At 38.9% G+C, this 15,628-nt stretch overlaps 1 protein-coding gene across 2 annotated transcripts in view; it reads right to left on the bottom strand.

Moving 5' to 3' along the window:
- EIF2AK3 (eukaryotic translation initiation factor 2 alpha kinase 3) overlaps positions 1–15,628 on the bottom strand; it is a 75,420-nt gene that overhangs the window by 33,082 nt on the left and 26,710 nt on the right. For both annotated transcript variants that reach the window (XM_067704428.1, XM_067704427.1), the window contains exons 3-7: positions 6,842–7,036; positions 4,647–4,780; positions 2,769–3,003; positions 2,022–2,184; positions 897–1,037 (exon numbers count right to left, since the gene is read on the bottom strand). In XM_067704428.1, the coding sequence (XP_067560529.1) occupies positions 897–1,037; positions 2,022–2,184; positions 2,769–3,003; positions 4,647–4,780; positions 6,842–7,036 (868 nt within the window). The remainder of the gene's footprint in view (positions 1–896; positions 1,038–2,021; positions 2,185–2,768; positions 3,004–4,646; positions 4,781–6,841; positions 7,037–15,628) is intronic.

The following is a 15,628-nucleotide window of genomic DNA, read 5'->3' as shown; positions in this document are numbered from 1 at the left end:
CGATATTCAAATAGCACAGCTCAGTTCAAATATGTAAGTCAAAAAAACGGCCCAACGTTCTTTCCCTTGAAAAGCACAGTCTTGTAGAGAGATGAGTCATTTAAACGAGCAATTAAAATATGATGTGATATATGTGATAAAAAACATATACAAGGTACAGAAAGATGGCTGAAGGAAATAGATGGCTTAGTATTTGAATTCAACTCAATTTGAGTATCTCAAAGAACATGATGTGATAACCAGATGTTTCATAAATATTCTTTTTTTTTAAAAAATAAAGTTATTTATTTTAGGCTGCTTTTGGTCTGCATTGCTGCGTGCAGGCTTTCTCTAGTTGCGGCGAGCGGGGGCTACTCTTCACTGCAGTGCACGAGCTTCTCATTGTGGTGGCTTCTCTTGTTACTGAGCATGGACTCTAGGCGCACAGGCTTTAATAGCTGTGGCACGTGGGCTCAGTAGTTGTGGCTCATGGGCTTAGTTGCTCCATGGCATGTGGGACCTTCCCGGACCAGGGCTCAAACCTGTGTCCCCTGAATTGGCAGGCAGATTCTTAACCACTGCGCCATCAGGGAAGTCCCATAAATATTCTTAATATAAATATGTTAAGAGCTAAATGATATCAAGGCGTGGTCAGAGAATGGTTAAAGAGTTTTTCTAAGCTGTCTAGAGAAATACTTTACTGACATTGATTTCTATAGAAGTAGCTGCTGTTTCAATGAAATCATGTTCTAAAGGATAATTAAAATTCATTAACGTCTGAAATACCTTCCCAGTTTATCAGAAAATATAGCGTATATAATAGTTGTGATCTCTGTGATATTCAAAACTAGGGCAAAGCCCATGATTAGGCCTCTGAACATCTTAATAACATTTATAAAAGTTCATAATTCACTTACGAATTAAGGGTTTCCATTTGATTGTTGGCAAAGGAATAATTGCATTTTCACTGTTGACAGATTCCAAGGCCTTGGGACTCGTAGGAAACTTTTCTGAAATTCTGACTGATGACTGCAGATACAGCTGGCCTCTGTACATTCCTGAATCAACCAAAACACTGTCAGTTAGGTTTAGAATCAAGCACTGATGATTTTTTTTTTTTAAAAAGGTTCACTTTGATTTAATAAAATTAGATGAATTCCAGTTATTTATTCATGTGCTACATAGCTCTTTTCAAAGAATCATGCCTGAAGCACTCAAATTTGACCCAAAGGTTATTCAACAACAACAGGGGAGGAAAGTTACACACAAGTTTCAGTGTTTCTCACTATATAATTTTTGGTAATTACTGAAAAACTCTTCCAGTAGGAAAATTCAAACAAAAGAAATCGTTGTAGTCTTATGAAAGTAACAGCTTAGATGAGGTAACCTTTTCCTTAAGAAAACCTAAACACCTATCATTCAAGAGATACTGCTAACAATTCAATTAAATACTATCATAACACGTGTGATATGTTATTTCAAATTCTTGCATTTCACTGAGATTGAGGGGCGGGTAGCGCATTGACAGGGCTTAAAGAATTTTATAAGTATCTGACCACAAAACTAGTTCAAATAATTAAATTTGAGGGTTTTCAAAATGTAGAACATTGAAGGCTTTCAACCGCCAAGCAGCACACCAGAATTTTGTTTTAATTTTTCAGATAAGTTGTATAGATGCACAGAAAAAAATAAACATACCTTTAAGGGGGAGCAAACTGATACAGATGCAAATACAAATGTAGAAAGTTTTAGACTCTGAAGATACATAAGTAATGTGAAATCATGCTATGTAATGGCAACATTTTTAAGCCTTTCAAATATAGGTCTCAGAGAAAAAGAACCCACTATAGTAATTAAAAGTTTCAGAATTGGATAAATGAAAGAAAATTGCAGGAATAGAGATCAAAGTACAAATCTTAAGGCCAGAGAATGTACTTAGGAATTGAAACTACTACAGGCACACCTGAAGTAGGGAGAGACAACGTAGGAATAAAATCTAGATGTCAACATGTACTACTGCTAGATAAGAGATACCCACTCACCCAAGTAAACACTGTTTTCTGTGGCTCCTCGGGCGGCTTCTACGATGTCTTCTTCATCCTCTAAAACCCCGTCATTAGTGGTGTAACTTGTATCATCAAAAAGACTGATGGGAATGACTTTGCCATCCTTAACCAACCAGGCAGATGCAATGGGAGTACAAAACTAAACAAAAATGGAACGGAAATTTTAAACAATTTCAAGCAGTATTTCTATGTATCCCAACTCCTGAAATACCCTTTAAAACCACATATTTCTTTACAAATTTTCACTTTTCCAGCTTTACTGAGGTATAATTGACGAATAAAAAATGTATTTATGGTGTACAGTGTGATATTTTGATATATGTATACACTGTGAAATAATCAGCACAATCAGGCTAATTCATATATCCATCATCTCACGGTTATTTTGTATGTATGTGTTTTAAGAACATTTAAGATCTATTCTCTTCATTTCTGTTTAATATTCTGAGGAAACTCCATGATGTTTTCCATAACATCTATGCCAATTTACATTCTCGCCAACACTGCACGAAGATACACTGTTGTACACTGTTCACCAACATCTTCACCAACCTTTTGACTTTTTCTTAATAGTCATTCTAACACATCTAAAATCACAAATTTCTTAGAGCACAGAGAACAAGCTGAAAATCCAAAACGGCAGTCACTTCCTTCTACCCAACATGTTTGGTCAAAGTGAGAAGGAAAGAAACATATTTATAAATTCTCAGTGGTTCTAGGTACCTGGTATTCCCACTCCAGATGTCCTCCTTTCTTACTAAAGGCCATAACTTTCCAATCAGCAACGGAGACCTTTATCACTGTGTCCATCACGGCAGCTTCCTGTTCTTCCACGTCTGAAATAATTTTAGACTGTTCTTTGTTTCCACTGGGCTTTAAGGTGCTTTCAATAAATCCGGCTCTAGTTTCCATGTCTGGAATATACCGAAGTTCAAAGTGGCCAACACTGAAATTCCACCTTAAATTTACAAAGGTGTGTTTTAGAAATTTACATTTAAATAAAGGACCAAATAATTACGAACTCTTCTAGAGTGAAGAAGCAAACACTAAAATTTGGTGATGAGAAAAGGAACAACTCAACACAATCTTCTGGAAAGGAGCATGCTTGCTGATTTATGCCACAAGAGGGCGTAACTTGGTTCTGACCCTTTAGAAACAGTGGTTCTGAGAGTTGTGACCTGACAACGGCTACAGGACAGATTTTTCTCTTGAAATTAACAAATGTTCACATTTCTAAATCAGGGTAATTTTCTCAAAACACATCAGTCACCCTAAAATAAGGTAGCTTGCAGTCTGCCTTACTTCTTAATTAAAGTCTGACACATTTTGTTCAAGTGCAGAGAAATGAACACATCCCAATAAACCAATGCAAAAGACAAGACGAAAGCTACTGATTTTAGATTTTTATGCAAATACAGCCTCGAAAGGCAATGTGACCCAGTATACCAAGCCTGAAGGTCATACCACCTCAGCTTCAATCTCAAATCTCTACTGACTGAGATCTGGCCAGTCATTTAACCTTTTCTGAGTTTCAGTGTCCATATCCATAAAGTGGTATTAGCAATGTTTCCTCTATAACTAATACACAGGAAAATCACTTATCTGTTGACACTATAATGGTCTTGACACTAAGATATAAAATGGCCCCAGAATTCCGACATCTGTTAAAAAATAGATACTTAAGGAATATGGATCTTAGATGCCAGACTCTTCCCATTCTGATAACTCAAATTCTGTTAAGTTGAACATCTGCTCCTATGCCAGCTGAGCACCCAGCAAGCACTCAAACACTTAAGGAAACAAAATCCCATCAGGATAAAGAAGGTTGGGTCACCAGCAGATACAAAGTCCAGGGAATGTAGAAAGAATACATTCTTCACTGAATTTGAGAAAACAGTTTTCAGGAAAGGAAACTGAATTATACTGCATCAGATTAGACAACATCTGAAAGTCTGATTCACTTTCAAAAGATAAAGATGGGATCTCAAATTCTCTTTACTGCGCAGCAATTTAAAATTTAAATATTAGGTTTTGAAAAGTCAAGCATGAGATTTACCACCAGCATATCTAATTCAATCACATTACTTTAAATGTAAAAATTTACATTATTTGAAAAAGGAAACAAAACAGTATTTGACCAAATAAATTAGGCTTTAACACTTTAAGAAAATACACTAAAATATTATTTTATAATTGAGGTGGTGGTCACACAAACCATGAAACTACCTACTAGAGAGAACTGCAGGGTCAAACAGACCCAAAGCACATCAGCTTTGTCTTAAGAGTTTTCTGCATTCTGCAAAGAACTTGGATCAGTGAGATTGCTATGAAAAATATCATTAACCTAAGACTAAGCTAATATAGAGTCACTGTATGGGACTCCTCTTCGTTACCATATCCTGAAGCACATGGTGAGAAGTTCACTTCAGGATCTGTTAATAATCACCAAGCTGTTTTAAATTTAGGGACTTCATTTCTCTTAAAAGAGTAGTATGCTTTTGGGGAAACAAAATAGTTCAGAAAATCTCCACAAAGAAAAAAGCTGATGAATTCTGGTCTTGTACTTCTAAACACCAACAGCAACATTATCTGAATACACACTTCTCACTGCCACTACGAGGGCCGACGGCTCTAACGGTTTTCTGGGTGCGCTGCAGAAGCAGGATATCTTCTTCTTGTTCCATTTCATCATTATCCCATTGGCGACAACCCAAAGCTGAACAGATGTACCTCACCTGAAAAGACAGATGTAAAATTAGTAAAGAGAACAAGTCACAGGAGATCAGAGACAGTAAAAGACTCTCAACAGTTTTATAAAAAGTAAAAGGAAATTGAGGAAATGTGTAAAAAGTAGCCAAGCATTAAGAAGCAACAGCTAGGGGGCTTCCCTGGTGGCTCAGTGGTTAAGAATCCACCTGCCAATGCAGGGGACACGGGTTGGAGCCCTGGTCCAGGAAGATCCCACTTGCCGCAGAGCAACTAAGCCCGTGAGCCACAACTACTGAGCCCGTGCTCTAGAGCCCGCGAGCCACAACTACTGAGCCTGCGTGCTGCAACTACTGAAGCCCACGTGCCTAGAGCCCGTGCTCCACAACAAGAGAAGCCACCGCAATGAGAAGCCCGTGCACTGCAACAAAGAGCAGCCCCCGCTCGCTGCAACTAGAGAAAGCCCACGTGCAGCAAGCAACAAAGACCCAACACAGCCAAAAATAAATAAATAAATAAATAAAATAAAAAATACACAGTTTTTTTCTGTTAAAAAAAAAAAGGAAGCAACAGCTATACTATATAGCACAGGGAACGCCACTCAATACTCTGTAATGGTCTATGTGGGAAAAGAATCTAAAAAAGAGTGGATATATGTGTATATATCACTGATTCACTTTGCTGTACACCAGAAACTAACAAAACATTGTAAATCAACTGTACTGCAAAGAAATTTTTTAAAATAAATAACCTGAAAAAGAAAAAAAAGCAACAGCTAGATTACCACCAACTCCTAAAAATGAAACATTTAGAACCATAAAAGTACCAATGAATATTTATTTCGGGGAATAAGTCTTACTTTGAGCATTTCCATGGAAGAAATGGATAACTAGTTGTGATCTCTTAGTAATAATATCATTAATAAAATTCTAGGTGAATTAAAAAAAAACACCTCAGAATTTCCATATGACGGAAATATTTAGTTTTTAAAAATCTGAAACTTTTCTAACAGCTGCAGTATTTTCAAGTACTGCTTTGAAAACTTCACTCAAAGGAAAAGGAAGATTCTTTGGAATGATGTGACCAAATCCTCACAGAAAGAAGCATACCTGCTAGAATACCAGAATTTTGGAGCAGCACATCAAATCAGAGACCCAGGTGACGGGGTTCAATCCCATTGTTTTACAGATGAGAATACTGAAGGAAACAAAGGATCACAAGGCCGCCTCAATACAATACACATGCAGGTGGCTGGAGAGGGCAGAGAAGCTTGCAAAGGGCCTACGGGCCTAACACTCAGACAAGGGATCCTTAAAGTTTGAAAAACTTGAGGGCCAAGGATCTTTTTTCTATTCTTCCTTATTTTCGTCTTAAGTCTATATACAAATATTCAAGTATCAACGTATTAAGGGGTTAAAAGGAGATTTTTACCTTTCCAAAAGGCATGGTTTTAATTAGTTATTCCCCATAATGGAGTTTTAAGACCCAATCTTAGAAGCAGATCACCTCCTAAGAGCTAATAATGGAGAAAGTCTAGGTCATTAACAGTATGACTTTTTCTTCACACAGATCTAAGTCAAATCTGACCTTGAAGTTTCTGAACTTTTGAAAGTCTTGGTTTTCTCATCTGTAAAATGAGTACAAACTTGCCTCTTGCACCGTCTTACGATAGGCTCAAATAAGTAGAGAAATAAGTAGTAGCAATTAGTCTTATCATCAGGGTTATTATTATTCTTTGGAGGGTTCCTCATCTATCCATATGAAAATTGTAAAATGTAACCATTAGAAATATTGTGATGATTTCAAAATAAGGCATGAAGAATGCACCTGACATACAGTAGACCACAGTTATTCATTCTCTTCCCCCTGCTATTCCTGGCTCTGCTGTTCATTCTGTTATCTTGGATAAATTTAGTTTCTCTTAATAATATTCCCCCTTTCTACTTCACAGTTCTTTTATCAAAAGAAATGATATCTTCAGGGGAAAATTATTACAAAGCTCAAGCAGTAATAGTATAGTTTAAGAAATTATCTCTTCTATTCCTATTTATTTTGATTTCTCCCCAAACAAACTGAACATTTTTACTCACCTTTCCACTATATGCACTGAGTCCATATGTAGTGAGAGACTTTCCTCCAACCAAGACAACATCATCTCCAAATTTATAAGAAGATTCAAGAAGCGATTCAACTGTAAACGGAACTGTTTCCATGCTCTCACGGTCCCGGTCCCACTGGAAGAGGTCTCCATCCAGGGAAGGAATGATCATCTTATTCCCAAATACCTAAAATAAAAAGCTAACTTTTAAAAGGATTTTATGAATGGATAAAAAAGATGTGGGTCATGTAAACAACAGAATACTACTCAGCCATAAAAAGAATGAAATACTGCCATACTAGAGATTATCATACTAAGCAAAGTAAGACAGAAAGAGAAAGACAAATATCATATAATATCGCTTATATGTGGAATCGAAAACACGACACAAATGAACTTATCTACGAAACAGAAACAGACTCACAGACATAGAGAATAGACTTGTGGTTGCCAAGGGGGAGAGTGGGTGGGGAGGAATGGTTTTGGGAGTTTGGAATTAGCAAATGCAAACTAGTATATATAGGATGGATAAACAACAAGGTCCCACTGTATAACACAGGGAACTATATTCAATATCCTGTGATAAACCACAGTGGAAGAGAATATGAAAAAGAATATATATATGTATAACTGAATCACTTGGCTGTATAGTAGAAATTAACACAACATTGTAAATCAACTATACTTCAATAAAATAAATCTTAAAAAATAAATTAATAAAAGGATCTGAACTGTAAGAGTAGGAACTAAAAGCCGTAGTCTCTCACTGGAGGTACTCAGGCCTCCTGAGCAGCATACGAAACGGCACAGTTCATCCACCAAAAGCAACTTAAAAGAACCACCCATCTCTCCTGGGACCCACAGGTACACTCCAGTCTGGTTTTCCTCGAACTCTGTTTGCCACGAGCCAAGCGTGTTCCATAACAATAAGGGAATTACTAAGGAGAGTTCTGTGACCAAGTGAGTTCAAGAAGAGGTTACTACTGGGCTTCCCTGGTGGCGCAGTGGTTGAGAGTCCGCCTGCCGATGCAGGGGACACGGGTTCGTGCCCCGGTCTGGAAGGATCCCACATGCCGCGGAGCGGCTGGGCCCGTGAGCCATGGCCGCTGAGCCTGCGCGTCCGGAGCCTGTGCTCCGCAACGGGAGAGGCCACAACAGTGAGAGGCCCGTGTACCAAAAAAAAAAAAAAAAGAAGAGGTTACTGTGGGAGTTCTTACAGTGATTACTATGTTAACATATAATATGATTTTCTAGTAAAGGGAGAGTTTATGCAGCACTTTCCAAGTCTATTTTATCCAGGCCAATTACCATCATAGGTTCAGATCCAAGGAACACAGGTTGATTTACCCAGCATCCCGTTCTTTCTTTTATTCACTTTCTCAGATCTGCTATGAGCTAGAAGCCTGGTAACCAAGCTTACTGATTTAATGCTCTTAGCTGTCCTTCCTTCTTTTATCAATGTTAACTGAGGGCCTACTACATGCTAGGGACTCTTCTGTAGCTGAGGATACACCAGGGAGCAAAACAAATTAAAAAAACAAAACAAACCCTGCCATTGTGGAGCTCAAACTCTGGTATCGGGAGATAAACAACGTAATAATTACAGAGTATGTTGGGTGTTAAATGCCATAGTGAAAAAAATAGAACAAGATAAAGGGGGAATGGATAAATGTGTGCATGGGAGGGGACAGGACTTGTCAGTAACGGTTAAGTTCAGGGTAGGCCCCATTGAGAAAGTAATATTTGAGCAAAATCTAAACATAAGCATTAACCCTGCTGATACCTGCGGAACAGCCTTTGCAAAGGCCTTAAGGGGGAAGTGCACTGTGAGGAGGAAAGGGAACAGGTTGTAGAGGCAAGGATGGAGATGGGGAGAGCAAGTAGAAGGCCGGAGATGATAATGGTGGTGCTGCTGGTGGGCTACAGTGCAGCTGTTGCCTGCGGTTAGATTTGGGATATAACTGGAAGGTAAAGCCAACAGGATTTCATGGTGGATTCCCTGTACGGAATGAGCGGAAGAAAAGCGCTCAGGATGACTCTGAAGATTTTGGCCAAGAAAATCTTGTTTCTTGAGAAAGAGTTAAATTAGTACATGACTTTGTGACACTGGCCTTCTGGCATTTCAAAACAGACACAACTCGGGAATTCCCTAGTGATCCAGTGGTTAGGGCTCGGCACTGTCACTGCGGTGGCCCGGGTTCAATCCCTGGTCGAGGAACTAAGATCCCGCAAGCCGCACAGCGCGCCAAAAAAACACAAAAAAACAAAACAGACACAACTTGACTTATTTCAGCTAATGACACGATTATTTTCCTGATCGTCAAGGCTCAAAAATCTGGAAAAAAAGACTATGAAAGAAGCAGGAGTTTTAAAAACCAGAAAACCTCCAGACAAATGTCGATTTGCTTTTTTAAACAAAATTTCTCTATGGACTTCTTTGTTCCTTAAGCAGCAGAATTCCTTTCTTTAAAGGGATACTTACGGGGATATTTTAAAGAGATCCTTTTCAGTCACAAAGTGTTCTCCGTTGATGCTCAGCTAATATATCCCTCCCCCCCCACCCCAGCTGTGCCCCACACCCCTGGGGTTCTAGAAGACAGGTTGAAAAACACGGCTCTAATCCACTTCTTCCCTTCATTTTGTAGTTCAAATCCTCGTATCTCCTGCCTGAACTATTATAACAGCCTCTTTACAGTTCTTAACTGGAAATTCCCTCAATCTAATCTCTGCATATCTTCTAGATTAATCCCTGAATCAGAGTTAAGCTTGTTATGACACTATTCAAAAATCCTCGACAGCTCTCCATTATCTTCTTACTAAAGACCCCAATTCCTAACTCTGACATACATTCAAAGTCCTCTAAACGTGACCTCAAACAACCTTTTCCTTGTTGTCTTTCACTTTTCCCCACGTGGGTGGAAATCAGGTGTCATTACTTAAGCAGGATGTTTAATGTTTTTACTGTTATTGTTCAGTTATGTCATTGTCAATGTCATTTCTTCTCCCTGGAACATCCTCCTGTACCAACCCTGCCCACTGAAACCCCATCTGGCCTTCAAGCTAGCATCACTTATGTTTTTGCTGTGAAATCCAAGAAAATTGTAGCAGCGTAAGTTCGCTGACAAAAGTCTTAATACTGCACTTTTTGCTGTAACTGTAAACTGAGACACCATTACAGTCTCAAAAATTGTTTATTGTACCTCTAATATTTATCAGGTATACTAATGTGTATACATTTATGTTTATTCAGTGGCTGTAAAAGTAATGCACTCAAACCTAGTGCCCAGATTTTGTTATCTAATTCCATTCCCCACCGAAAGAACAAAGGCTCCTGAGAGAATCGGCTGCCTCCAGGGCTGGGGCAGGGCAGGTACAAGATGAGCCTTTAACATCTTATTAGTCTAAAAAGTAAAGGTATGCACAAAAAAAGACGGAAACATGTCACTGACCACATCTGGAATTTAAGCACCAGAATGATTAAGTACTGAATTATAAAACATTGAAAACAAAATAAGGAATTTATGCATCCGCACTGAAAACAAATAGATAAAATAAACAACATATGGGGGAGAAGAGAGGGCTTTTACTGCAATGAAATGCCAAATGTCTACTGGTAAATATAAAGGGAGGACTGGAGTTGGAAAAATTAGCATCTTGCAGACATCATAGTAAAGACTGCAACAGGCAGAAATCAGCCACGGTGTTAAATCTGGGTGAAAATTTGGATAAGGAGCAGGATATCTGCACTGTCTTAAAGTATCTTCCCACAGGGCTTCCCTGGTGGCGCAGTGGTTGAGAGTCCGCCTGCCGATGCAGGGGACGCGGGTTCGTGCCCCGGTCCAGGAAGATCCCACATGCCGCAGAGCGGCTGGGCCCGTGAGCCATGGCTGCTGAGCCTGCGCGTCCGGAGCCTGTGCTCCGCAACGGGAGAGGCCACAGCAGTGAGAGGCCCGCGTACCGCAAAAAAAAAAAAAAAAGTATCTTCCCACAGACTGCTTATTAGTTACAAAAAGTTAAGAAAAACAAAACAGAAGCAGTCATTATATAGTGGAGAATTCAGACAATACCTTGACTGGATGATCAAATGAGTGACAGACATGATACCCTGAGAGAGAATGCAACACCAGCCATGCAGCGTTCTGAGCCAAGCATACACAGCCTGGATCTAATCACCGGGAAACATCAGACAAGCACAAAATGAGGAAAGTTCTATTTTTTTTAAATATCAGTAAAAGATAAGAGAGACTATATTCTTCAAAAATGTCCATGTCCCTATATACACTACTAAATGTAAAATAGATAGCTAGTGGGAAGCAGCCACATAGCACAGGCATATCAGCTCGGTGCTTTGTGACGACCTAGAGGGGTGGGATAGGGAGGGTGGGAGGGAGGCTCAAGAGGGAGGGGATATGGGGATATATATACATATACATATAGCTGATTCACTTTGTTATACAGCAGAAACTAACACAGCATTGTAAAGCAATTATACTCCAATAAAGATGTTAAAAAAAAATGTCAACGTCATACAAGATAAAGTCTGTGGGGAAAAAAATCCAGATTAAAAGAGGTTAATGTAACAAGTAAATGTATTACCTGACCCTAGACTAGATGCTGTACTGGGAGTGGAGAACGCTATAAAAGACATTATTTAGGTCAACTGATGAAACTGGAATACGGACGGTAAAGTGTCCATATAAATTTATGAAGCAGGGCTTCCCTGGTGGCGCAGTGGTTGAGAGTCCGCCTGCCGATGCAGGGGACACGGGTTCGTGCCCCAGTCCGGGAAGATCCCACATGCTGCGAAGCGGCTGGGCCCGTGAGCCATGGCCGCTGAGCCTGCGCGTCCAGAGCCTGTGCTCCGCCACGGGAGAGGCCACAGCAGTGAGAGGCCCGCATACCGCAAAAAAAAAAAAAAAAAAAAAATTTATGAAGCTGATAACTGTACTGTGATTATGTAAGAGAATAGAGAAATTTCCTATTTCTATTAGGAAATGCACACTGAAGCATTCAGGAGTAAAGGGCTACAATGGATATTTATCTTTAGATGTTTCAAGAAAAAAAGAGTATGTATGGGGGATCTGGAGATAAGAGAGAGACACAACTCAAATGACAAAGCAAACACGTTTTGAGCAGATAAATCTGGGTATATAGGGCTTCCCTGGTGGCGCAGTGGTTGAGAGTCCGCCTGCCAATGCAGGGGACGCGGGTTCGTGCCCCGGTCTGGGAGGATCCCATAGCCGCGGAGCGGCTGGTCCCGTGAGCCATGGCCGCTGGGCCTGCGCATCCGGAGCCTGTGCTCCGCAACGGGAGAGGCCACAACAGTGAGAGGCCCGCGTACAGCAAAAAAAAAAAAAAAAAAAAAAAAAAAAAATCTGGGTATATAAGGGTTGGGGTTTTTTCATACCAAAAAGAGTGCAACTTTTTGTAGTGTGAAATTATTTACAAATAAGAGGTTAAAAAGAAAAGAAAGATACTCAAGAGCCTTGAAGGGGCTCTGTAACTAAACTCAGAAGGCTAGACCATTAAACTGAAGGCTCATCATAATTCTGGATATTTAAAGATCTCCAACTACTACTTTTATTAAAAAAACATTTGATTTTTAGTAAGCTCTCAAATGACATCAGTATGTATGTATACCATACATACATATGTATACCACCTCATATTATCTTAGAATTCTAACATTACTATTTTATTCTTTGCTTTCTTATATTTCTTGATAACAACAAATAAAAGATTATGTTTTCAAAAATTAAAACTTTTTATTTTTATCTTTTGTAGAATGTCCAACTTGAGGCTGTCATTAAGAACAGATGTAGGTCATCGTTTATATACCCTACAGTAACAGTATTTGTAGTATTTAGCCAATGTGATCTCCCATTTTAAGTTACATATCAGTTAGAAAATCAAGTGTTTACTGTTCTCTACCTCCCATATTATGTTAGGCATTCTCTATTCCATTTACTAGAACAATAAATTCAAATTGTGATAAAATTAAAAAATAGGTATTGTCTGGTAATGTCAACAGTACTACTGGTTGAGTACAAATAGGGAGAGCAGGTGTGTGTCACTACAAGAAAGAGGAAGAGGGGTTAGTGGGTCTCTAGTAAACAAATAACATTTATTTTTACTTGTTTCCTTTTCCATTAAACAACTTCTTTTCCCCTAAAGAAGCAGCAGGTCCTTAGGGAACACAATGGCTTCTAAGTGCAACCGCCCCCAATCCCCCCAACAAAAAAACAAACCGGAAAATCCATCAAACAAATAGGAGCTAAAATTCATCATTGCTTCCAAATGTAAAAGAAAGCAAACTTATTTGCAATTAAAAATATGGCTTAAACAACCTAGAAGATTTCACGTGATTGACCATGTTGAGAAAAACTGCCTTATTTTAAAAGAAGAGTGCAAAACCCAAAACAGAAAAGCATTATGATTCAATACTCAATCATGCCATATTGCTGGACTGTGATTTTAAAGTTCACTTTTAAATAGCTGCTCTTCACTAATTGGCTGCTTATGACTCATACCCACGGCTGCTAACCTCTGCACCAATCGCTGTGAAGTCTTTCAGGCTGCATCTGTGAAAGCAGATGGTGTGTTTTCCTTGAGAGCCACAAGAAGAGATATATGCCTGCAGTTCAGGTAGAGAGATGACATCACCCCTCAGAAGAGCATTACCTCACCCTCCCAGCATAGGAATGAGTCACCCGGAGAGTCAACTGCAAATCTCTTGGTATAAAAAAATGTGGGTTATGGTGATGCATTTTCCCATTCCACTGATTTGCCTCTGGAAGCAGCTATTTGTTCTGATTCGCTGCTCTGCATCTCAAACTAATTATGTGACTTGCTTCCCACTTCAGTCATTTTTAAAAATACAAATGCTTGTCATCTGGGGTTTTTTCCTCTATTTGTTTTTCCCTATTAATAATTTCAAAATAAAAGGTTTGTCAAATCAGCTGGCAAACTCGCTACCTAAGATCCAATCAAGGTCTTCAACCACGCAATCACAAAGCAGTTTAGTAAAGTAATTCAATTACCTTTTCTGAACAATCTCTAACTGGCATAATGAATACCAGTGGCACATGTAATCAAGGACTCTATTTGAAATCAGAATGTGAGATAAGAACTCTATTTTCAAGTGGCAGAAGGAACTTCAACTGAGAAAATAAAGGAAGTACTACTACTAAAATGAATATAACCAGCAATAAAAACAAAAATTCTTCTAATATGCAAAAATATTTTTTCATTCAGTTCTTCCTTCTTTTTCTGTGCAACTACCTCCCCACCCACCCATCCGCAACCTCCCACCATCAACACATACACTTTTGGGGGTACATTCAACTTTATTTTAACTTAATATGAAAGTTTTAAAACATAAAATGTAAAGAGATGCATATAATAAACCCCCATGTATCTGTCACCCAGTTTCAACCATCATCGACATTTTGCTACTCTCCACCCATCCACTACATATATTTGTTAATGAAAGTATTTTAAAGTCAATCACAGGCATCATGTCATTTCACCTATACATACTTCAGTATTCATTGCTGAGAAGCAACTACCATGCCAATGTTACATCTAACAGAAATAAGAGTAGTTCCTTAAAATCATCTAATATTCAAATTTCCCTGATATTGCAAGACATACTACATAATTGGTTTGCTTCAACAAGGGACTTAAACTCCACATATTATATTTGATTCTTTTTTTCTCCCTATAAGGGCCCCTTTCATTCCTTTTTCCGTGCATTGATTTACTTGAGAAACCAGATTATTCACCCTACAGAATGTCCCACAGTTTGGATTTTGCATGTCACTTAACTTGTTCCTTTATTCCCTGTATTTTCTAAAGAAGTGTAATTAGGACTGGAGCTCTGATCTGACACAGGTTTGATTCTTTTGGACAAGACTACTTCACAGGTGGTGCTATATACTTCCTATTATAACAGAGGTCAGCAAACGACAGCTCACACGCCAAATCTGACCCAGTGTGTGTTTCTGTAAGCAAAGTTTTATTGGAACACAGGCATGCTCATTCATTTCTGTATTGTCTATGACTGCTTTCCCACTACAACTACAGAGACCGTATGGCCTGCAAAGCCCAAGATATTTACTATCTAGCCCTTTACAGAAAAAGTTTGCCAACCCGAGTTGTCGTATTTGTTACTATTAATCAGTGGATTTAAGGGAGTCAGCCTGACCCCTCCATTTTAAAGTGTCCCACCAACTTTTCACCATTTTAGTATCAATTGATGATCTACTACTTCAGTAAAATAATAAAATAATGACTTCTAATGCTATCATTCTTTCCACATTTATTAGCTAGAATTTTTCTATGAAGAAGAACTTTCCTCATTCGGCTGTGGAAGCTGGATTTGTATACACTAGCATTTTCTCAAGTAATGACTCACATTAAACACTTTCCAATCCACAAAGTTGTATCCAGTGTGTACCCTAACCAAGAAAGAGGGAAAACGATCACACTGGCCCTGACGGTTATAAAAGCCAAGTCCCAAATACAAGCTCAGCAGCAGTAAGAGTTAAAAGGGAGGAAGGGGGAAGAAACCGAGTGAAAAAGCATGTGGAGAGATGCAGATTCGTGAGACAGAGATAAGGAACAATGGAGATAGACTATCTGGGAAAAGGATGGAAAAAAACCAACTACTCTAGAATATTCATGAAAGGGACACCCTTTCTCCCTCCTACCTCAGGAACTCCAAGCATCCCTGGTATAATACAACAAATGATGCTTCCAATGATGAGCTCAGGACTTA

This window comes from Pseudorca crassidens, chromosome 14 (genome assembly GCF_039906515.1).
Source record: "Pseudorca crassidens isolate mPseCra1 chromosome 14, mPseCra1.hap1, whole genome shotgun sequence".
Lineage (NCBI taxonomy): Eukaryota > Metazoa > Chordata > Mammalia > Artiodactyla > Delphinidae > Pseudorca > Pseudorca crassidens.
Note: the sequence above shows the minus strand (reverse complement) of the source record. Positions and strands in the feature narration are given on the sequence as shown.